The sequence below is a fragment of the Motacilla alba genome, chromosome Z (assembly GCF_015832195.1).
Source record: "Motacilla alba alba isolate MOTALB_02 chromosome Z, Motacilla_alba_V1.0_pri, whole genome shotgun sequence".
NCBI lineage: Eukaryota > Metazoa > Chordata > Aves > Passeriformes > Motacillidae > Motacilla > Motacilla alba.
This window is the reverse complement of record NC_052046.1, coordinates 60,981,229-61,006,378: the sequence shown is the minus strand read 5'-3', so window position 1 is coordinate 61,006,378 and position 25,150 is coordinate 60,981,229. Positions and strand designations below refer to the sequence as shown.

Sequence of the window (25,150 nt, the reverse complement as noted above, 5' to 3'; positions counted from 1 at the left end):
GCTTTTCATATTTACATTTGTATTTTACTTCCTTGGACATCCAAACAGATGAAGAAATGATATAGTTAATAATTTCAGAAACATATGCATTATTTAAAGGAAAAACGTAAATATTCAGTAACATAAAGCAAACTTCTGTGAGCTACTGCATGAATTATATAATAAATTAACAGCTAGAATCTTGCAGGAGTACTACCAGAGCTTGTCAGATGCTCTAGTTAACTAATAGATCCTGAAAATCGGTTGTTTTTCTCTGGTTATTTTAATTCCAGCAAACTAAAATTGATAAAAGCAGAGCAAAAGTTCCTTTAGCAGTCCTGCACAAAACCAGGTTCTTCATTATATTGTAAAGAACTATTATTAGGCTTTTTTTTTTCAATCATCTCAAAATTAACAGCCACATACCTGTTGCTGAACTGGTACTTGCTGTACTACCTGTGTGGGAACTGCTGCCTGGCCAGCCACAGATGTCTGTAAAGTCACAGTTGAACCTGTATCCGCCCCAGTCTCTGATGTCTGCATTGTGATCTCTGAATAAAATTAAAATATAAAATCCAAAAGTTAGTGCATAAATGTTTTTATTTTGCCACTTGCATTAGCACAATAATTTGTCCCTTACTTCTATTAATATTTTAAAATTAGCTAATACCAATCTTGTTATGAGCCCAAAGATTTTTCCCCACACTAGCACAAGAGTTTGTATAAATAGAGTTTTATAATATTTTTATCTTACTTATATTTGAAATATCTTTTGCTTACATATGAAGAAATGCATCACTTATCTGAGCTTTGTCCCTTTAGGAAAAACTCAGAAAAATCAGCAGCAGATCTTCTCTCAGCTTGTAAATAACTAGTCAGCATTCCAAACCATTCTTTCTCTGTCTTACTGAATTACACTAAAGTCTCTGTACCTTCAAATTCAAAGTTGAACTTGAAACAGGCCACAGAATGAAGGCTTCTACTCTGGAAAGTAACCTCTGAAAAGCATTTAATGACTCACAGTGAAAAAGCCACTCAAATAACCTTCTTCAGTAGAAAGCATGAAAGCAATTATTAAGAAATTTTTTTACTCTAAAATGATTTAGAAATACATAAATGGTAGACAAGTGCCTATGATCATGACCCTGATGTTTAAAGGGAACAACAAAATTTGGTAGAATAAAGAAATGGTTCAAGAATCAAGGAAAATGCCTGACAAAGAAAACTTATCAGAAAGACAACTAAGAATGACATGCCTTCATATGAAACATAGATTGTGAGCTGCATATTCCTCAAACTTGCACAGCCAAAATTACAATACAATTGAATGGCGACAAACCAAAATGAATTCAAAATTGTGAATCAGCTTTTTATTTCTCTTTCTTCATAAATTTCTTTAAAGCAGTGGATGATTAACCAGTGAAAATAATAAACAGATGAGACAGGTTCTTTTTCACCTGGTAACTTCAAAACAGAAGACTGTATGTGTCTGTGACAAATCACAGTGAACAAACACAAATTACTAGTCTGTAATCCAAATGCTCTGTGAAAAAATTTTTACTGCCCTCAGTCTCTACTAATCTACATTACCTACAAAATACTTTGGCAATCTGAGAACCACTGTCACTAAAAATTAGTAGCTTTATCATGCATAAAAAAGAGATATATATGAAAAAAAAAATATAGATACTTACTTGACCTATGCAAGTGATTTTTTTAGTTTAACTCATGAGACTCAGATGGCTGACAGTGAAGAAACTTTAATCCCTACCACCACCACCAAATAACAAGCTCCCCCAAAAAATCAACTATTTTTTTTGAGGCAAAACCATAATACAAATATTGAGGGACATACCACTAGATAACAGGAGGAATTAATTACTGTATGAAAAAAATTTCAGTGCTCTCCTTGCAGAACCAGCTGTCAACATCAAACTGTCCTCTCAAGGCTGGGTTCCACAGCAGTTTAAGCTGATTTAAGACTGGGTTTCGGCAGTTCCTCCCTCCAACTGTCTCTAGTTCACTTTGCATTCAATTGTGTAGCCACTACAAAGCAGGAAACAGGTATATAAATTTGGTATGAGGTCAGGAGATAGGAGATAGGGCAAGGACTTTGCCAGTTGGGACCATTCTTGGTTTAAACTCCAGGAAACCATGCCTATGGAACACCTGATTTATTTAAATTCCTCTTCTGAAATATTCAAAAAGATTTAAAAATTCTTGATCAAACTAATTTCAGATTAATCAACAGACTCTCAGAGTCTCATGTTAACTGAACCCTCTACTTTTAAGCAGTGGATGCACTTCAGGACCCAGCACACCTGACAAAAATCAGTATATGAAGAATAAAGAAGTAGAACTTCAGATTACACTTATATGTTAAAATCTTAACAACCAAAATGGATGTCCACACAATAAATATGGAGGAGTTGGAAGCCTCCATGCTGCTAGAAAGTTACAACCTAGTTGTGATTACTCAAAGTTGGTGAGATGAACCCCATGGCTGTAGTGCAGGCTGTTCAGAAAGAACAGGTGAGGAAGGAGAGATGGGTATATTGTGTTTGTCTGGCAAGGCTTGGGTAGCAAGCAAGCAAGGGGGACTACATGGGTGGATTCTCTGAGAAGCTGCCAGAAGCTTCCCCTGTGTCTGATGAAGACAGTGCCAACTGGATCCAAGATGGAACGAACCACTGCTGACCAAAGCTGAGCCCTGAGCCCATCTGTGACAGTGGTAGTGCCTCAGAGATAACATATCAAAGAAGGGGGGAAAATGTTATTGGGCAGAAGCAAATTGCAGTCACGGAAGAAAGGAAAGACAGTATGTGAGAGAACCTGCAAAGATGTCAGTGGAAGAGCAGGCTTCAGAAGGTCCCTGAGCTGAGATAGGAGCAGGTTTGCTGGCAGGACTTGTGACCCCAGGGGAAAGCCATGCTGGAGCAGCCTGGTCCCGAAGGGCTGCACTCCATGTGAGGGACCCAGGCTGAAGCAGTTTGTGAAGAACTGTAGCCCACAGGAATGACTCACAGAGAAATGCATGGAGGACTATCACCTATGGGAGGGTCCCTACACAGAAGCTGTGGAAGAGTATGAGGAATTCTCCTCCTAAGAAGGAAACAGCCACAGAAACAATGTGTGAAGAACTGATGGTAATCCCCGTTCTGAATTCTCCTGTGCTGCTGGAAGGGAGGAGGTAGCGAATCAAGAACAACGTTAAGCCTGGGAGGAAGTGGAGAGTGAGGGGAAAGTTTTTGAAGATTTAGGTTTATTTCTTACTATTCTATGCTAATCTGACTGGCAATAAATTAAAATAATTTTCCTCAAGTCAAATCTGTATTCCCTGTCATGGTAATTGGTGAGTGATCCTTCCCAGTTGTTATTTTCCTCAATTAACTTTTAGTTACATTTTCTCTCACTTGTCCAGCTGAGGACTGGAGGAGTTACAGAGTGGTTTTGGTGAACACCGGGCATTCAGCCAGGACAGCTTCCATTGTTCTGGTTTAAATCTCTATCCTAAACACAAAATTTTATTATAGTTCAGTACACTGTACAGATTTTTCCCTCTTGGTGCCAGATGATATGGTCTGACAGTCAACCTTAAGTATCTTCCTATTTACTGGAAGTTTTTCTACCATCACATCAATGATGCAGTCAGTGTAATTCCTTTACATTGCATCAGTATGGAGAACACACTGCTGGTTTTGGCTAGGATAAAATTAACCCTCTTCACAGTGCCTGGCACTGGGCTGTGCTGAACACACAGGGTTGATAATACAGAGATAATTTTGTTATTGCTGAGCACGGCTTGCACAGAGCCAAAGCCTTTTCTGCTTTTGGCACTGCCACACTGGGGAGGAGACTGGAGGTGCTCAGGAGGTCAGGAGGAGACACAGCCAGGACAGGTGACCCAAACTGACCAAAGGGATATTCCAGACCATGTGACATCATGCTCAGTGTACAAAGTGAGAGGAATAAGGAGAAGGGGCGGGGGGTGCATTTGGAGCAATGGTGTTTTTCTTCCCAAGTCACTGTTATGTGTGATGGGGCCCTGCTCTCCTGGAGCTGGCTGAACACCTGCCTGTCCATGGGAAGCACTGAATTAACCCCACGTTTTACTTTCCTTGTGGGTGTGGCTTCCACTCTCCCTTTTAAACTGTTCTTATCTCAACCCCTGAGCTCTTCAGCTTTTACCCTTCTGATTCTCTTCCCAACCCCAACAGTGGGAGAGTAAGTGAGAGGCTGCAGGGGCTTGGCTGTTGGCTAGGATTAAAGCCAAAACAATAATCTAAACACAGACTCTCCCATTTTCTCACTGATACTCAATGTAAGTAAAGGAAGTGAATATTACAGCAGAAAAGACGTCATCCTTGCCTAATTGGACCGTCAGGTGTATGACAAACAACAGATGAATGTTTGGCAAGGTCCTTTTTATTCTGCCTAATTAAGCAGTTGGACACACCTTTCTGTTGATGGTATTGCTTTGTATAGCCAGTGCTTGCTGCATGATGTGAATGTAAGCTAAACAGGCTGCATTCTGAAAGAAGACTAATTAACCCCTCCAAGTGGGAAAAGATACTGTCGGGACCCAGCTGCTGAATGCAACAAGGTTAGTATTTCCTCAGTATAATAGGCAGAACTCAGGCAAAGCTGAAAATTATTCCTTTCCTATATATTCTGCGCAGTTTCATGTTGTACGTTGAATTCCCTAAAGATTTTTTAATATACCCAAATTCTCAGTTGGAATCCTTCTGTCCTTGAGACTTGAAATGTGAAGACAGAATGATTTTAGAGTATAGCTTGTTCTAATACTTATCAAAAGGGATTGTTTAAATGTGTCAGACTACGGTTTATCTTTTTCTTGGACTACTTCACACTGAACTAATTTACTTTTTTAAGCTACCAGAGCTTGCAAAGTTTTGTTCAGTTATATATGCTTTATTGTCTAGATCAAATAATGTAGCAGGCTTTAATTCAATGCAGAAAACGAAAGCCTGTAATTTACTTTCAAGTGCAGCAGGAAATTTCTTTTTTCTCCTCTAGAAGCCTAAACAAAACATCACAGAAGATAAAATTAACTAGATCTCGTAATCACATGCAGTAATGGCAGGCTTTTAATAGTCAGAATAAAAGGCTAATCTTAAAATCTTATCTATTTATAATGATGAATAGCCAATATACTAATTAAGAATTTGCAACAACATAATGTGTTTCAGAATAAAGGAAAACTCAAAACAATGTTTCAACAATTAATACGGAATGCTTGGTTCCTGAACAAGAGTATAAATGGAAACAGTTTTCAGTAATAGACCAGCTTCACATAAGCATTCCTTTTCAATTTTTGTATAAACAAAAATTTTATGAATAATTGACTTCATAATTGTGTTGTGTTACCCCAGAGTAGAAGACAGATTACACAAGCTATTCACAGAGGAAGAACAGAGTATTACGATAGTTTCCAGATACTAAATGCATTCTCATGTTAGAACCCCAGTGCCTTACTAAACACTTTTTGATTGTTTGTCTTCTCCCAAGGTTCTTGTGAATACCAAAGTAGGCAGCTGGACTCTGCCTGGTATTGGTACTAGTTGCTAAATATTGCAGTTAGTAATACAAATTTCCTTACTCTTTTTTCAGCTTTTCACAGATTTATGGAGGAGTAACAATTAACTGAATGGCACAGAATGAAGTTTAGAAGCTGCCTCTCTGGACTTACATATATACTTTTGAGTAGTAAAACACTGTAAAAGAGTAACAAACAGAAGGGTGAGATACAGAGATACACACTGGAAGGGACCTGTGAAAGTAGAAATGCCTGGTAACTCCTTCAAAGAAAGCTCATAATATAAAAAAACATTGTCTTGATCAGTTCACTGAGTCACTAAGAACAGTACAGTACTAGTCAACAACAGTCAATGAAATCCCATAATGCCAGGAGATCACAGCACATGGGTGCTTAGACTGAATGACTATTTCATGACACTCTCACTTTGATCTACTTACTAATTTTACCTTCAAAATCATCAAAATTGTATCTTCTCTTGCTGGAAAATTAATCAGTATTACATGGCAGCCTTACCCATTAGTACCCACCAGCACCAAGATTACATTCACTTACAGGTTAAAGGTTCTCCAAATTTTTGTTATGAGAAAACTAGCAAACCATCAAACAATTACATTTATGCTATTCTAAAGCATTAGTTTGTCCACTAGAGAGTCTGTGAGTAGAAAAGTCCAAGAGGTGTTTTCCTTCATCCTGGGTGAAAGAGTGTGAGGAAGAGGGCACTGATATTGCATGTCAACATTCGATTGTAGAGCCAGCACTGGCAACAGGGCTTTGGTTTTTATGACCATAAGGCCTTCTCTGAGGTTAACAACTTAGGAGAGCTGGGATGCGCCTCGTTAAATGGAGCGGAGCTATTTCTGCCAGCATGATAGCTGACCTGGTAGGAAGAGACTGGAGCAAGGACTATGGGTAGGGAAAGGTATGGGGAGGGAAATATTTTCCGGCAGCCCAGTGAAGGAGTGCAGACAAGCTCGACAAGCAAAGGCCTGGGGTGACATGAATGAAAGGCAACACACAGTCAAAAAATGAGGCTTAAGAAGGGTCACCTCAAGCATGGGCATATGAGCAAGGAAGTGGCTATAAGGCATGTCTATGAGGAAGCCACACAGATCTTCTTTCAGAAACCAGCATGCTGAAGTGCCTGTCTGAAGAGCTCATATGTGAAGGCGTATACAATGGCATGACACTCAGCATGCTGAATAAACGTAAGGAATAGAGACCTCTGTGCAGGACTATCGCCTTGTTGAGATGACAGTAATGTGCTGCAACAGCAAACATGACTGAATGGCAGCAATGCAGGGATATAAGCTGTCTAACCTTACAATTTGTTTTTTTCAGAAGTAAAAATGTCTTCAGGAAACAATCTAGGATGAAGTTCATGGGAACTTCCTTGTTGGGATGGTATTTTGTAGTGTTTAACCAGAAAAAAGTTTTGATAAAGAATTTTATTACAAAACATTTCTACAAGTTTAGTGTGCTTTCTAAGTTGCTATTTACACTGCTAAGTCTAGTATATTATGGCTTTTAATTTACACTTAGTCAAGCATTATCCATCTTTAATAGTACTCAGTTACTTATCAGATACTGAGGCATCTGTCTTTATTATATTACCATAACTGTCATGGGCTGGAATGAACATGTTCACAATCTCTCAAAAATATCTCTATGCAGAATGATAGTTACAATATCAAATGAAATTTCTAGCTTGAACCAAGATCTTATTCTAGGGCACTAATGATAACAGCAGAAATTAATTATAACATCTAGCAGGTATAATGCTACTTCTTCACACTTTTCAAAATTATTGATAACAAAATGTATTTTGATTACTTTCTGATGAAGAACATGAAAGCAGGAGAACCACCTGAACAACACAGCTTTTTCTGCTTCTGCATTATTTATACAATTATGAAAGGAGATGTCTAGGTTGTTTCAGAAGTGAGTTATGGGTGTTTGGGTGAGTTTTTTTTCTTCTAGTATGATACTGTACTGCAGTCCTTTCATCAAAAGACTGAGCATGTCCCTGATAATAATGAAATAAAGGGAGAAAAAGTGATGTCAAAATGGAGACTATATTTATTTTGACCACTCAGTAGATCAAAATATAAAATGAAAAAGTAAAAACATTATAGCTGGAAAAATCTACTTTATTAACAAAATCTACTTTATTAGCAGTATTAGAGGAAATAGCTTATGTTCTCCACGTATCACCTCTGTGTTACAAATTTTCTGTTTGTGATTCTTACTATTGGACTTTTACCAAATGACTCCACAGTCCCAGAGACTGGAAGGGACGGGCTCAAGCAATGGTACCTACCTACCTTCTGCCCAGGACCAGGTGACTTTTGAATACCGGCAAGAATAGGAACTCCACAGCCTCTATGGACAACCTGTGCCCATCCTTGGTCAGCCTCACAGAAAAAGCTTTGGTTCAGGTTGAGAGAGGACCACCTCTTGTACCTACACTGGGCACCACTGAAAAGAGTCAGATCTGCCTTAACCTATGACATAGCTAAACACTTAAAAGGTATGGTATTATTAATACACATTTCTGAAGCATCTTTCAAATGCTTCAGAGTTAGCCATTTCCTCACCAGGTACAAGGAGAAGGAAAAAATTCATGCCAGAATTACTTTTCCTTCACCCATCACCTTAGCAGTAGTTAAACAGATGGTGAGACAGGTGACACCCACAGTTCCCCTATTAATGGGGACAGGGGAAGCCAATTTAAAAAAAAAAAAAAAGGAAAATAAAAGGAGAGGAAAAAAAAGAGAATGTAGAGGGAGAGACACAGGTTTCACCCAATAACAGCCTACCACATCATATTCAGGTTATCATCAATATCGTTTGCCAAACCAGAATTTACAGTCACTGGATAGGAAAGAAGGCTTAGGAGAAAAACTGATGAAAGTTCTTAAAGGGCTATTTAGAGCAGTCTAGAAACTAAAAGTGGTTCAATATTAAAATATCATTAAATTATGGAAAATGTGCAGAATAAAAGGTTAAACAGCATGATCCTGTCTTGCTACATCATATTAGAGAACAATAATCCTAATGCAAGATTGTGCATCTAAGGGAAAAGAAAATGAAGAGAGACATCTTTTCCCTTATTCTGAACTACAGCAAAGTTTGCTTCAAAATCCATACATCACAGAATTATCAGATTCCAAACGGCTAAAGTTTTGGTTGTTTTAGTTAGGATGCATAAATTTTAATATTTCAGTTTTTGAGAAGCTGAAGCAGTTCAAAGCATTGGAAACAGTGCTACAGGCTCACGCATACTTGAAATTATTTTCACGCAGACAGCATTGATACCAGTATATAATCCTAATCCCCTCAATATCTAACTTGAGCATCTAGTATACATACTAGAGTAAGCAGATAACTATGTGATGGCACCCTGTGTATACAATACCTTTGAGTTAGGTAAAATTCTGTATTTTTGCTGGAAGTATTGCATTACAGTACAATTAAATTTTTTTATTCTTTTAACAGAAAGTGTTTTGATAGTAGCACACAACAAAACTAAATTCACGCTATAAAAATTTACTAATATGTGTATGTTAAGTAGATGTTTAAATTAAAAAAGGTATCACATTGTCTGGCAGTATTATACCAAGTTTTGGACATTTACTCTCTGCAGCTCCTGCTTCTACTACGTGATACTCTTGACTAAGATATAGAATACTGCTCTGAGATTTGAGAATCCTAGTGAAAAATACTGTTTACACACTGAAAGTTATTTGGAGATGTATATTCTAAACATCTCAGGTTTAGGCTCTGAAAAATTATGATAAATTAACATAGAATTACAGAATCACTAATACTAGAAAATATCTCCAAAATCAAATCTGACCTTTGATTGAACACTGCCATGGCCACTAAACCATAGCACAAAGTGCCAAGTCTGCTCATTGAACATTCCCAGGGATAGTGACCCTACCAGTTCCCTGCGCAGCCCATTCCAATGTTTAAACCACAGTCAAAAATGTTTACTAATATCAAACCTGAACCTCTCTAGGCAACTTGAGGCCATTTTCCCTTGTCCAGTCACTGGCTGCCTGGGAGAAGATGCTACCCCCCATCTTGCATTGTCTCGTTTCAGGCAGTTATAGACAGTGGTAAGGTTCCCCTGAGCCTCCTTTTCTCCAGGCTGAACATTCCCAGCACCCTCAGCTGCTCTTCATAGGACCTATACTCCAGACTTTTTCCCAGGCTCCACTGCCCTTCTCTGGACATGTTCCAGCACCTCAGTGTTCTTGTACTGAGGGGCCCAAAACTGAACACAGGATTTGAGGTGTGGCCTCATCAGTTCCGAGTATGAGGGGACAATCCCCGCCCTGGTCCTGCTGGCCACACTGTTGCTGATTCAAGTCACAATGGCTTTCTTGGCAAGATGTGAAATCCATTTGGTTACTAAATACAGAAGCTACAGCTGTCTTTTATCTACGAAAGTACAAGGAACACGACTTCAACAAGAATATTATAACTCTGCCACCAGTAAGGACTAGATTGCCTTAAAACAAAGAAGCAAGCTAAGACAAATCCTTTCTATGTTGACTAGGGAAACATGCAAATAGTCTTACAGCTGGGGCATCTGCAGGATTACTTCAGGGATAACTATATGTAATCTACTTAAACAATTAATGGAATGGATAAAATCTCAACAGTTTCTCCCATTCCTGTCCTCTTCAACCTGCAATTTTATTTTGTAAGAAAAGGATGTATATCATGCATGTCAAGACACAAGTTAGAGACTATTTTACTTTGCTAATGACTGAGACATCATCTGAGGCATATCTTTCCTTGGAGCTTTCCTTCCCTGTACCAAGAAGGTCTATTTGTGAAACATACCATTTTATTCTTGCTCTGGGACATTACACTGCTTGACTAAAACAGAAAAATGAAATAAATTCTTATTCACCTTATCCCTAAACATGTAAAAAGAATGAATTAGAAACCAGAAGTACAGTATTTTATCATATTGGCTAATTTGTCACAGTCTGCAACTATTTGTAGGAAACAGATGAATAGAAAGATGTCTGAAAATAGGTATCAACCCTCAGAAGAAACCCAAAGACCAGTGTATTTGATTAGTGCATGATTCTTAACTTGTAACAGACTAGAAGTACAGCATAAAAAATGTGTGCCTGAAATTTGAGGTTTGATCAGTGTTTCTCAAAATATTACAACAGTCCCAATTATCCAGTAATAATAGCTGCAATAATTCACACCTCAGCTGCAACTGGCTCTCTGCTAGGTATGATGTCAACTCACATAAAATGGAGAAGAAAGTGCTGGGAATGCAAGATAATTCTGAAATACAATGCAATTAGAAAACAATTAAGACGTCAACAGGCAGGGAATGTAGAAGATGATAAGGACACAAAGTGTCCAGATGAACTTCATCATACTCATTTACATCTGTCATTCTGCACCTAGCAGCTGTGTAGCCAAACAAGCCTTGCTTATCCTTATACCTTTCTCCCAAATTACCCTCCTATCCTAAATTATTCTTACTCATGCCTATGCTCCTATTGAAAAAGGATTAAAGAAAAAAGAAAGAAAGAAAAAAAAAAAGTCTATAGTCATCATGTAATTTTGGCTGGAATAGAGTTAATTTTCCTCACGGTTGTTTGAGTGGGACTACGTGTTGGATTTGTGCTGAACACACGGTTGACAAAATAGAGCTGCTTTTATTATTGCTGAGCACGGCTGCTTTCAAAAAGAGCCAAGGCCTTTTTTGCTTTTGACACTACCATGCTGGTGAGGAGACTGGGGGTTGCACAGGAAGCTGGGAGAAGACATGGCTGCAACATCAGCATATAAAGGGGGGGAAGAAGGAGCAAGAGAGGGACATTTGGAACAATGGCATTTGCCTTCCCACATCACCATTATGTGTGATGAGGCCCTGTTCTTCTGGAGATGGCTGAACACCTACCTGCCCATGGGATGCACTGAATTAATTCCTATTCTGCTTATGTGTGTGGCTTTTGCTTTCCCTATTAAACTGTTTTTATCTCAACTCAAGAATCTCCTCACTTTTCCAATTTTCTTCCCAATCCCAGTGGCAGGGAAGTGAGTTAATAGCTGCATGGGGCTTAGCTGGCAGCTGGGGTTAATTCATAAGAGTTTTTTTTGGTGGGCAGTGTGAAACACAAAGGGTTCAAGATAACCGATTTGACTCAAATGTACTAGATCAAATTTACAGCTAATGCCATTTAGCTAGTAAAGAGCAGGCTCCTATATTTGCCATGGGGCTTGCTTGCCTGACTGAATATTAGAGTCTAGTGCTCATTAGTGGCCACTTGTTGCCTTTGCTGCTCGCTGCAGTGCTGTGCTGCTGATCACCTCACTGTGTTGTGCCCGAGGTCATTTTGAAAACAAAATGGCAAAGTGCCTGGGCTGGCAGGTGGCCAGGGCGTCATGGCAGTTTTCTGTGCTGCTGTACTGGACAGGCTGCAACACCAGTGTGAACTTTGAGTAGAAGGATGAGTCCATGAAGGAGGAGACATCCATCTTCAGTCCATGGAGGAGCCCATGGTGGAGTAGTTGGAAAACTTAAAGCAGCTGAGACCTCACAATAGGCTCATGCTGGAGCAGGTTCCTGGCAGGACCTGTGAATGCATGGGGACAGGAGCCCACCCTGGAAAAGGTTTGCTGGTAGGACTTGTGACCCTGTGAGGGACCCATGTTGGAGCATGCTGTTTCTGAAGGACTGCACCTTGTGGAAGGGACTCAGGCTGGAGCAGGTCCTGAAGAGCTGCAACCCATGACAAGGACCCATGCTGAAAATGTTTGTAGAGAACTGTCTCCTGTGGGTGGTACCCCATGATGGAAGAAGGGAAGAAAGATATCCCCCAGCAGCCTGTTTTGCTGAAGACCATGGTGAGACACGTTGTCTCTGCAGCACACGGAGGTTAGTGGTGGACCACAGCAGAAAATCCTTGCTTGAAGGCAGGGCAGAAACAAGTGAAGGAGTTCGCTGCAATGTTAAACGACAAAACCTGGCCCAAAATGATGAGGGACAGAGCTCATTATGGATATCCCTTTAAACTGTTGCTATAAGCCATGACTCATAAATTGCATCTTATAGGAATTACCACGACACTAATAACCCAAACCAATGGAGGAGAAGACTTACAAGAAGCAGCTCCAGTGCAGCAGGGACCTGACCTGGGCTGGCTTTGGTGCTCAGTTACTCCATGAAACATACCACCTTCCCTGTCCCAGATGACCACCAGAACAGATGGAGCCCAAAGTCATGGACCTTCTGCAGACATTTTATGAACATTTTGCCGAGGTGGTTCTCAGACTAAGGGAATGCTATCTGTGTATTATATCAAATGGAAAATTATTACATCAAATGGAAAGTGGGTTGTGGTTAATGAGGTCATACCTCATAATGAGTAGTATGGCACCTGGCATGATGTAAATGCCAGGAAAGAAGGGTTGGAATGTGCTGGGTTTAGCTGGGGTGGAGTTAATTTTCTTCATAGTGACTGGTATCAGGCTGGGTTTTGAATTTGTGCTGAATACAGGATTAATGATACAGAGATATTCTTCTTACTGCTGAACAGAGCTTGCACAGAACCAAGGCCTTTTACGCTTCTTGTACCACACCACCAGTGAGTAAGCTGGGGTGTGCAAGAAGCTGAGAGGGGACACACTCAGGACAGCTGACCCCAACCGACCACAGGGACAACCCTTCTGATTCTCTCCCCCATCCTGTTCATGAGGAAGTGACTGAGCACCTGCATGGGATTTAGGTGCCAGATGGATTTAAACCATCCTTAAACCTAAAAATATTCCAAAGAATAAAACGCAGTGCTTCTGCATTCTGTCAGAAGCACTGACAATGAAGCCATGAAGAAAGAGCTGAGTTTTGTGAACGCTTCAGTGCAAAGCTTCTTTACTGAACACATTCAGCCATGAATTATGCAGAATGCTCTGGGCAGGGCATGCAAACTCTTCCATAGCATCAGAGTAATTAACTCTGCCTTGAAGCCTCAGTCAGCCCTGACATTGGCATAGCTTGCTCATCATGGTCTGCACAACACCAGGCAATTTATCCTCTGAACTCCCTAAACTCAAAAATATTTCTTAAGTTAGTTCAAGGACATTAAACTTTCAGACCTAGGAACTGATCAAATAATTTACATGAAGGTGTGGAACCTGAAAATATGGAACTTACCATGGAAGAAAAAATTTTAAATGCAGTATTTTTAATAGCTACAGATCCCAGATTAACCACAAATTGGTGGCTTAGTAATTCTGACTTACCAGAAGGCTTGTAGGCTCTTAAACCATAATCTGATGTATTTTGTGTATCAGGGGACAGCATTCCTGTCTCTTCCTAAGACTACTTGAATGTTCCTGTCTTGACAGCATTTGCTATATTAGAACATTCATCTTTCAAGATACTTTGAAAACTTTACTTTATACTGCAAAAATAATCTGCAAGGACTAAATTGTTAAAGGACAGTGGAATGTATTTTAATTTATATCTGTGATTTCTGAAAGGTAAAAATCCCAGATATTATGTGCTCTCTATTTTAATAATAGTAGTAGAAAAAATATTCTCATATATTTTATTTGTGCTGGTAGCTTTAATTATGTATGACTTTAACTTGTTTCAGACCAGTCTTTCTGATCTCCCTAAACAACAACACACTGTAATACATATTAAGTGTTGACATGATAAAAATTACTAAGTATTTAGACACAACTGAAGTAAAGAAAATGGGAACTGTAGATTGATATATCCTTGCAGTAAAGACAACCAATAGCAGATTTGACTGTAACAGCAAGTGCCTCTGTTGCAGACTTTAGATTGGAGGTAATGCTCTGTGGAAAGAGAAATATTCTATCCATCTGAAATGCTCTATCTTTCTATCCATCTTTGGATTCCACAGAAGGGGGTAAAAAGAAAAAAGGAAAAAGAAAAAAAAAAGAAAAAAAGAAAAAAGAAAAAAGCAATTATATTTGATGTGGAAGGAAAGGCAGACTAGAAGATCAGAAGGGATTTGTTCAGCCTTAATAAAAGAAGTTTATTAAGTTCAGATACATTTAATTTCCTGAAGACGGACTCACAGGTAAATTGACTCCTTAATTTCATTACACACCTTTATCACTTCAGAAACATCCAAATATTTTTAGTGGTAAATATGATCATCAGTGTTCCTCTGAGATAGCTTATCCATGGACTGAATCTTAGAAGTGACCAATTTCCAGATGACTTGTGTTCTAAATGCTAAAGATGATGCTTATACTGCAGTACGGTGACTATAATTCTCAAATAAATCAGTAGTCCAGTAGTTTTTCTAAGACAACCTAAACCTTCATTAAAAAAAACAACCAAAACAACAGAGACTTAAGCAGAGTCCTTAGATTTCTTAATTCAATCTAAAGAAAAACTAACAACTTTCTTACCATAACTCATTTATCTATACTTAGAGACATAACATGTAACATCTTGGGAAAAAAATCAAATAAATCAGTAATTACCAAATTATTAACCTATATTCAGCTTAACTAGACATTCTTATTTACCTATTGCTATCTTCCACGCATCAAAAGAGCAAAGATTTTTACAGGAAAATTGGAATGTTTTAGTTTCTTACAGATAGGTTCACTTACATTTAAGACGTCTGTACATAGAAAAGTGAAAAAAACATACAGACTGGCTGCAGCAACTGACAAATTGACTACAAGAAAGAATGGACTCAAATCAAACTAAGACAAGGTATTGACAGTATGGTTCCACGTTCAACAGTCTGCATCTGATCCACTGCGGTTGCACACAAAGAATAGTGCAACCCAAAAACAATGCAAGCAGACTGGAAGGTGAAGTTTAAAACATTATACGTAAGAAAAACGATGTAGGTTTTTGAGGTAAGAAAATTTCCTATTAAGAATGAGCTTGAATCTGTACATCATCTTCACAAAGAAGAGATTAAAAGACAGCTCTCAAATAAGCACAGAACTAAGAAACAAATTTTTCCACCATTTGACAGATGGAAATAGTAAGATTTAATTCAAATGGTTGGTCAGATGTAAGAAACAACTTAGCATACTTCCTAGTTCACATAACTTTGCCTTACTAAGAATGAACTTCACCATACACAACATTATAATTTACCTGGCTTGGATAACAGCATGATACCTCCCTGTCTCCAGCTAAGAGACACCAAAATTATTTGTTCTTTCACTGCTCACATCCTTTGTAGCATTACAGAAGTAGGCTTGTTATCCTTACTGAAAAAAAATGTTTAATTCCTACTGCAGCTTTTCTTACAGCTTTTGTTCCTTAAGGCCTCATCCTATAGTATGAGTCTTTCTCACTTTGTAAAAATTACACTGGTGCTACTACGCTGCTTTCTTTTCACATGGAAAGACAGGACCCTGATGCCAACATTTGGAACTTGCACTGTATAAGCAAACGTGTACTGCCCTTAAGTATAAAGAACTTTTACTGTTATAGAGCTAATATTCCAATTCTATCTACAATTTCAGAGCAAATAGTTCTGGTATGCCCACAAGTGATTCTCCATTTTGGTGAATCAAGATAATGACAAAACTACCTCAATCCCTTTGAGAATGCAGGACAAAAACTGTAGTTCAACTCACACCAAATACAAAATAAGATCGGTGGCAATACTTACAGGAGTTGAAAAATGGACAGATTTTGTTCTGGTTCTTGCTGTATCCACTACATTTTCACAATATATTTGCAAATAAGCACAATCTAAATGGTCTACTCACATTTGAAATGTCAAGGCTACTCACTAATCAATGAAGCAGCCAGTCATATTGGCTAATTTTTTCAATTACAGTGTTTAAACACTTCAGGCAAGACAGAAATTTCCTTATGAAGTACAAATTACACAAATCTAGAACATCAGGGCAAGCTGCTAAGTTACCACACACTGCACCTAACAAAATACTAATGAAATATTCTTCCCTTCTTTTTTTTACTAGAAGAGAGATGGTGTATCTCCTAGAATAAGAGGAAGCCACAACAGTATCCTTAACTGAGTTTTGTGATATTTACAAGAATTGCTGTTTTTCTCTTCTTTCCTTTCCCATCTCTCCTCACACATCCCCACAATCCTCAAGCTCCTGGACAAAAGTTCTCTTACACTGCAGAAGACTACCTGCATGTTACTGCTACCTAACACAAACCTTTAAAAATGCATTAGTTTTGCACTTTGAAATGTGCCATATTTTATACAGAAAGAATTCGGCATTTGCATGGTTTTCACTTAAGAGACAGTGCACACAAAAAAAACTATTATACAACTACCACCTAACAAGACACAGCACAATATAAGGAAAGGTGTATATGACAGTTAAAATCTTTCTGTTAAGACTTTGCTCCAGGACCAGAAATTTGCTTTAAAATATCAACATATTTCATGTATTTTACATGCCATGAATATAATGAGCCGCTACACAGAATGCTAAAATATTAAAAGAAAAACCCAGGAAGTTCTGTGCAGACATAACAGAATTAAGTTCCTGACCTGATCTAGTTATTAGAAGAAATATCTAGCAACCCTTACATACATGTATACATGTATACTTGCCTAACCTAAAAACAACACAAAAAGGTTATTATAAGTGTATTTTTACAGTTACTGTCTCTAACTAATTCTAAGATAGTCCAAATATGCTCAACAGAACCATCTTCAAAACACGAAATATTTAAACTTAACCTTGCTACAGCTGGATGCCACGTAACCTGAGCAATTCACGTGCCAAGGAAACACTTTAATGTTTAAACTATTGATATGCACACATATATGCACAACAGGTTCCATCCTGAATTTTCCTCTTTGAAAGAAGCTAGATTTTATTTTGCTACAAAAATCCCCAGCTGCATTACACAAAGTATTGAAGACAAGAAAAGGGAGGTCATCGCTGGCCTCTGCTCAGCACTGGTGAGGCCACACTTGTAGTGCTGTGTCCAGTTCTGGGCTCCTGTATCAGCTGGGCAGCAGCGGGGCTACAGGCTTGGCTTTGGCAAGCTTTCAGAAATTCCCGCCATGTCAGAGAGAGCCACTTTCACTTGGTTCCAAGACAGACTCACTGCTGACCAAAGCTGAGCTGAACACCAATGGTGCCAATGCCCCTGTGATAACATAATCAAGAGAGGGTAAAAAAAGCTATTCAACAGCACCTGAGAAATACAAGCAACTCTGCAGAGATCAAGGTTAGAAGAAGGAGGAGGAGAAGGTGATTCAGGTGCTGGAACAGAGATTCTTGAATCCTGAGGAAAAAAACATGGTGACACAGTTTGCACCCCTGCAACCCAGAGAGGTCCACATTGGAGCAGATATTCATTCTGCAGCCTGTGAGTGAAATACACTAGAGTCCTTATTGAATATCAGGAAAAACTTCTTTTTCCAAGAGGTTGAAAAACCACTAGAATGGCTTGCACTATCTCCATCCTGAAGATTTTCAAAAGCCATCTGCATATAGTCCTGAGCAACTGTCTCTTAAGTGGCCCAGTTTGAGCATGGGGTTTAGAAGAGATGGCCTCCAGAGTTTACTTTCCACTGCTGAAATTTTCTTACCACAAGCAAGGGGTCCTTCTCCCGTGACAGATTTTTGAGGTGCCAAGACAAGAGTGCTTCACAGACACAGTTCCCTGCCTGCTTTGCTGCACTGCCTGTTGCCGAGTCCTCACACTAAGGGAAACAGTCAGTCATTACACGATCTGAGGAGACTGAGGCTTATCTCAGCTCAAAAAGCCACCACAACATGATAAACACCCTGCGATTCAAAGGTTTTCACCCTTCTGGGGTGTTTGCTGCCCCCCCTCAGGTGCTGGCTGTGATGCAGGCCCAGAGACATGTGTTACCACTGAGGGGCTAACAGACATAAACTCATAGCACTTCAGTATCCAGTGCATTTGGTCCTGGCTCCTGAGAGTGCTCTGGGGCGCTCGGCACCACTGAGGGATCCCAGCCCTCCTTCCCGGGCCGCCTCCTGCAGATGCCAGCTAAGTCCCACTGGCCGGGTGGGAGCAGTGTGGAAGGGAGATTTCCCCTGGAATGGGGGGAAGCGTGCCTGGGGGAAGAGAGCGGGAGGCAGGCGTCGAAGGCAGCTGAGGGGCTGCTCGGTCACTTTCCAGAAAAGTCTCCTTTTCCTGCAAGGAGACCCTTCGGGAGGCGCCTGTCTCCCCTCTCTGCTCCACACGGAGACCCTTCGGGAGGCCCCTGTCTCCCCACGCTCTGGGCCTTCTCCGCTGCCCGGTTCCCGGCGCCAGAGAAGCTCCGGCACTCGGCCCGTCTCTCGGCAGCCCATGTTGCGCCGTGCCGCGGAGGCTCCGCAGGAGGGCGGCTCCGCCGCTCCGGCCGCCACGAGCGGGGGACAGCGGGAGGCAGCGGCAGCCGGGCCGTGCCCCATCTGCCTGGGCGACGTGGACAACGCGGCGCACGTGGACGCCTGCCTGCACACCTTCTGCTTCGCCTGCATCCGGCAGTGGGCTGCCGTGCGCGCCGCCTGCCCGCTCTGCAGGCAGCGCTTCGGCCGCATCCTGCACAGCGTCAGGGCGGACGACGACTACCAGGAGTACGTGCTCGGCCCGCCCGGCTGCCAGCAGAGCGCCGCGGCCGGGCAGAGCGTGCCCGGCCCATCCCCGCACTGGCGCTACCGGCTGCGCCCGCGGCCCCGCCGCCGTCCCGCTGCCAGGAGAAGGGGGCGGCCGCCAGGGGACGGAGGCAGAGCTCCAAGAAGCTCTGACACCTCTGCCCGATAGGCTGCAGGGCAGCGCTCGACCCGCCCCGCCGCTGCAGCTGCCATCCTCTGGCACATGGTGAGGGCGCGGCTCACGGCCCTCACGCTCCTGGAGTCGAGATCCAGAGGCTTCTTCCCGGAGCGCGCCTCTCTCACAACCCCTCGCTATACTGCACGCTCTCTTTCGTTACTACTAGTAGTAAATTATATTTTGTTTAAATTAATAAAGTGCTTTTTCTTTATCCGATGAAGTTTAACTTTTCTCCCTTGCAGTGGATGGGTGCGGAGAGGCCAGGAGCTGAGTGAGTGAGAGGCTTTATAGTGCTTAGTTCGCAGCTGGGGTCTAACTATGATATTGTGCACCTTTTAAAATGAGTCATGATGGCTCCCAGGGGCAAAGGAGGAGCAAGCTAAAGCTGTGATAGTTTTTGGGGGGCATATTAATATTTTCAAGAATTTAAGTCTCTTCCTAAGAGAACTTCCTATGTGCTGCAGATCCTGAAACGAATTGCATTCCAAAAGTACAGTCCATTTTTCCCTTTTTTTTTTTTTTTTTACATCAATGCTTCTTGACATGTATTAGATTGTCTTATACAGATAAGCTGCACAGGTTAACAAGAAGCTGGATTTTGTTGTTTTTTTGTTTTTATGAACTTTGAAACAAATGCCAGTCAGTTTCTAGATATATCTAAGCAAGTAAAAGGAAAAATAAACCCAACAACAAACAAACAAACAAGAAAACCCCTAGATATATATATCACCAAAGAATAGGGCGATTTTAACAGAAAGTATGTACACAAGTAGTATACAAAGTGCAAAAGCTAAATATGACCTCAAGCAAATAAAGGTAAACTTCCTTTATCAAGCTGTCATAAATTAAACTGTTACTGTTAGCATACTCTGCAATAAATGTCAGATAAGAATACATTCAGGAGTTAATATATTACATCAAAGTCACAATATATTAGCCCTTCATCATTTCAGTCTTAAAAGTGATTGTCTAACTTTTGCCTGAAGATTGATGTATCTTCATGATAAGCAAATTATTAGAAAAATCTGTTGTGTCTTAGTTTAGGATAAGCAGCACATTATTTGAAGCCCTATTTTATTAGAGCCAGAAACCAGTCTGACAAAATGGAAGAAGGTAATAACCAGTAACAAACACAGACTCTGAAACAAGACAAATAGCAACTGTACCATCTGCAACATGTCTCATGAACTAGAGAACATGAAGTGGTCTTCACAAAAGCACAATAAAACCTCAATAAAATAGAATAACTTAAGAGCTGATTCTGTCTGTCATCAAGATTATATGATACTGGCTCACTACCAGCAATATATTGAGATTAATTGTTTTCAAAGTTAAAACACATGCAGATTTGCAATTTATTGCCACATGCTGTAGAGAGAGCTTTAAAATAAGAAATAAGGGAAGCTGAGCAGGATTTATGTAATTTCACACATTATTTTAAGTAAATTAGAAAATTAGCTAATGAATTAATAATACAATATAAAAGCAAAGGGAAGAATACTACTACTGATGAAAGCACAAGGCAAGGAAAATGAAAGCTAATGAAAAGATTGTGTCTAATCTGTTTAAAAAAATAGATTTGGATCATTACAATCTCATGTGTCAAAAAACCCCAAAGATTTAGTATCCTCCCCTCTTTTCCTGCTCAAAACCACCCTACAGTTACTTTGGGATACACCTGAAACCTGGTACTATAGTGTCATCTGGAACATAACCATCATTACAAGCAAATAAAAAAATCGCTGAAATATGCGATTTGCAAAAAAAACAGGAATTAAGATTATAATCAGCCTAACACATGTAGTAAAAATTTCACAGCAATGCCTGTAATGCAACCCTTATGAACTAGTCAGTGAACCAGGGCCCACACAACTCTGAGTATGTCCTATGAGACTTTTTATATAAGCATAGAAGTGCAACATTAAGGCCCAAGAGAGACCCTGCCCTACTTGTGACTTCTTAGGACTACAAAGCATGCATACTAAAGTCTTTGAAGTTCTGAAACATGTATTTGCTGATACCCACATTTCAAAAGAGTTCTGAATAGAATTTAACAAGAGAGGGTAGTGACCAGTGGCATGAAGTTCAGCAGGTGGCCAATCCACTTGCAAGGATCAGTACTGGATACAGTACAGTTTAATGGCTTCATTAATGACCTACAGGATGGAACACAGTGCACCTCAGCAAGCTTGTGGGTGATACACAACTGCAAGGACTAGTTTGTATATAGTGGTTGGTAATGACTAAAAGCCATCAGGAAATCAATCTCCTTTTAAATTACTTTAGCAATTTACATTCTTGCATTGACAAATGGTAAGGATCAATCTTTGTAAAATAAATGGGTAAGATAAAAGAAAAAAACCCTTGAGTGCCAAAATATTTTTCTGGAGACCAATAGATGGTAAACAATTTTAGCCCTCAATTCAGCCTCATTTCTTCTCTGATGATTAGGATATTGTCAATTTTATACCACTATATTATTATCCTCAGATGAAAGCTCTTCAGTCTGATTGAAAAATACTCCATATAAAAAGTACTAAAAAAATAAAAAAGATAAGTCAAGACTGCTATCTCTTAAATCCTAGACATTTCCTTCTAAATTCCACAACAGATTCAAGGTGCTAAACCTCACTATGTTAAAAAATCTCATACTTTTGAGGAAAAATATCACAACCAAAAAAACCCTAATACTTAAAAACTCTGACTGAGGATCCACGAACACCTTCAGGTATGTAGGCCGAAACAATTAATTCTGGACCACACACACAGAATTTGCAACACAGGGAAGAGACTGCAAGTTTCCACATTAACACCCTTATTTCTGGATCTTCTTTCCTCTTCAACAGACATGACAGATACGAGAGGTAAGCCTTCAATTTAGAAAAACACATTTTTGTAGTTCATAACCATCTCTCACTAAGTATAACCACAAGTCCTACAGTATGTTTTTAGCATATTAATTTCTTTTCCACTTTACCTATTTGGATTTAACAGTTTAAGATAAATTTTCTTTTCTCTGTAATTTCTATTACTGATACTGCTGTCAAAAATTAAAAAAAAAAACCAAAAAAACCAAAATCAACAAAACAAAACACTGTTTTCAAAGTAATATTTAAACAATTGTTTCCATACTAAAAGCAATCCAAAGTAGCAATCGTTTTTCAAAGCTAACTTCTGAAACCTGAAGTGTTAAGGTTTATATATTTAGGACATTCTATAGGCTCCATCACACACTCGCTTTTTTTTTTTTCTGTAGAGAGGAATGTAGCTGTCAATCATGTTTTCTCTTGCAACACATATGTTTTGCAACTTTTACTTATCACTTCCATTACATCTAATGTAGGAAGGCTAGCACTAAAAACAACTGAAGAACCTGAATAAGTTAAATACATAAATTATTATCAAGAGTGACAGAAAAGTTAACAAGTGTCTTGTGACTCCATTTGCTTTGTTTGTTAAGGAAGAGAAAGCTAATTAACTGCAAGCTCCAGCCATAAAGACCTAGACCTGTTTATGTCAACATAAGCTTTGGAGAAGTTAAAATATATTTTACATTCAAACTTCCTTCCCCCCTGCCCTTTCTCTTTTCTGGAAACCAATATGTTATTACAGAACAATAAGTATCTACAAAAGAGTGAATACATCAGACATAAAAACTATAGTAATTTATGTTTATTAAACAATTCCCTGTATTATTTTAAATATGCATATGCTATATAAAATAAGTATATTTTCTTTTTTGGATTATCATATCTAGAATTTTGTTGTAAAGAATCACTGTGTATAAAAATTCAATCTAAAAATCACAGCAAGAATAGTGGTTGCAAATTTAAGCTTTATGTGGCATTATTCAACCTTTAGACTAGAAAGGCTGGATATTTCACAAAAAAAAAACCCTGGAAAATACTGCAATTTTTATTTAATTTCGTATTTCAAAGAGAAACCTGAAGTCTTTTTAATGTATGTATTTTAAGGACACACGAAGTGACGCTTTAAAACTCTTCTTTCACTGTGTTCTATCACAGTTTCTTGTCTGGCAAAGTATAAGAAACAGAAAAAAACAGAAAAGGCAAGAAAGCAAGGGCAAACAAAGGGTGGTGGACAGAGAGGAAGAATGAAAAGTGTATTTTCTGTCCTTGTTTTTTCTAACTGTTTAAGGTATAGAAGTCACTGCCTCTAGAGCTTTCATGAAATCTTACTTAGTTTTTACTATATATTTTTCAAAAACTAAAAATTACTATCTTTTATAGAAACCTATCTGTGCTGCAATAGTTCTCAAACTTTTCCTTCCCTATTCTTGCAGTGAATGTCTTGATCCTTTTCCATCTCCATCTACAGCACATGCTTACTACAACATGTTTTCTCAATCCTCTATGCTATAGTCAAGGTCTCACCAGTTGGCTTCACCTTCCTTCATGTCTGCTATCACAAACACAATGATTCCCCTGCACAAAATTTGATTTTCCAAAACCATCTTCCATTTATAAACTGCTGTAACAGTCAACTGTCCATAAAGAAAAGTGTCCAAGTAGAGGAAGAGACCACATTGTCAATCTGAAAATTGAAACTCCTGGCCATTTTTAACATCTTTGTTCTTAAATTGACACCATGTGCTATGAAGTGAGCTGAAGAAAAAACATGTGGCTAGAATCTTTAGAAATTCCAGTCATTGATAGTAGAAACTGAAGCGATCAGGTTCCTAGGGGAGTTAATGCTGAATTTAAAACACTAGGAGGAGTTTTGTTCAACTTCAGCTCAGAAAACAAAAATTAGTAGAAAACAACGGCATAAAAATCCATTAAAGAAAAAATATAACTGTTCCTCCTCAGGAAACAAAGGAAGAACTCATTCTAGAAAAAAATAAATTGGCCCACAGGGTGACAGACACCACACACACACACACACACACGAGGTGTAAAAATGAGGTAAGGTACCAATTTATTCACATGGCTTTCTTACACATTCTTTATAGTGTGGAAAGCTAGGTAAATACTATATTATAATGTTATAACTGCACACTTTAAAAAATACTTCCTATACATTTTCTACAAGAGCTAGTATCTAGAGATGCAGTTTAGTAAGCATAGCTCTTTCCTAAAATGTGTTCCGTCTTACCCTTAAGTTAAAAAAACTTGTTAATGTACTCCAGAGTTTCTGATAAATCTTTATTACAGTGAATGTTGTCTAGTTCTTGTTCCAGTTTGGCATTGGTATTCCAGTTCAGCCTAAAAAATAATCAGGACAGGGGTCTGCATGTTTTCAAGCAAGGTCAAAGAAAACCCCAGACATAAGAAATTAAAGTTTCCTAACTAAAATGCCCATCACCACTACTGCCATAGTATCTAAATTATATAACTATAGAAGCAGTACAAAGAAAGCAAAACAGTTATTTACATAATCATACTTAAACAGTTAATGGCATGGAAGTTGAAGTCTTTAAACTCCCTGAAACCTTAAACACCAAGTGCATAAAAATAAAATTAGCTACTGTAAAGATATTTGAAAACAGGCTGAGACACCAGCCTATGAACAATAGACAAAATATGACAAGCACCTACTAGAAATACTGCACACACCTGATAGTTTTTAACTCCAAATGCATGCCTGAGAGAAACCCATTACCTATTTTTTCCCACCTTCTCATGATTACTGATAGAGACTGACTGATACCTATAGAGAACTTGAAGCCATATGATATTTATTTAATTTTGCTTTTTCTTTATCTTTCTTGTTGTAATATGCAGAAATTTCTTTAAAACATGAAACATCTGAAATTAATGAAATGTAATGGAAGATTAAATAATCACTGGCATGATCTTTCTTACCCACATGAGTAG

The 25,150-nt window shown here is 39.0% G+C and overlaps 1 protein-coding gene across 4 annotated transcripts in view; it reads right to left on the bottom strand.

The window, feature by feature from the left end:
• The window catches only part of RFX3 (regulatory factor X3), a 105,475-nt gene that overhangs the window by 56,390 nt on the left and 23,935 nt on the right, over window positions 1-25,150 (bottom strand). For all 4 annotated transcript variants that reach the window (XM_038123611.1, XM_038123614.1, XM_038123613.1 and 1 more), the window contains exon 2: window positions 406-530. In XM_038123611.1, the coding sequence (XP_037979539.1) occupies window positions 406-522 (117 nt within the window). In that variant the 5' untranslated portion in view covers window positions 523-530. The remainder of the gene's footprint in view (window positions 1-405; window positions 531-25,150) is intronic.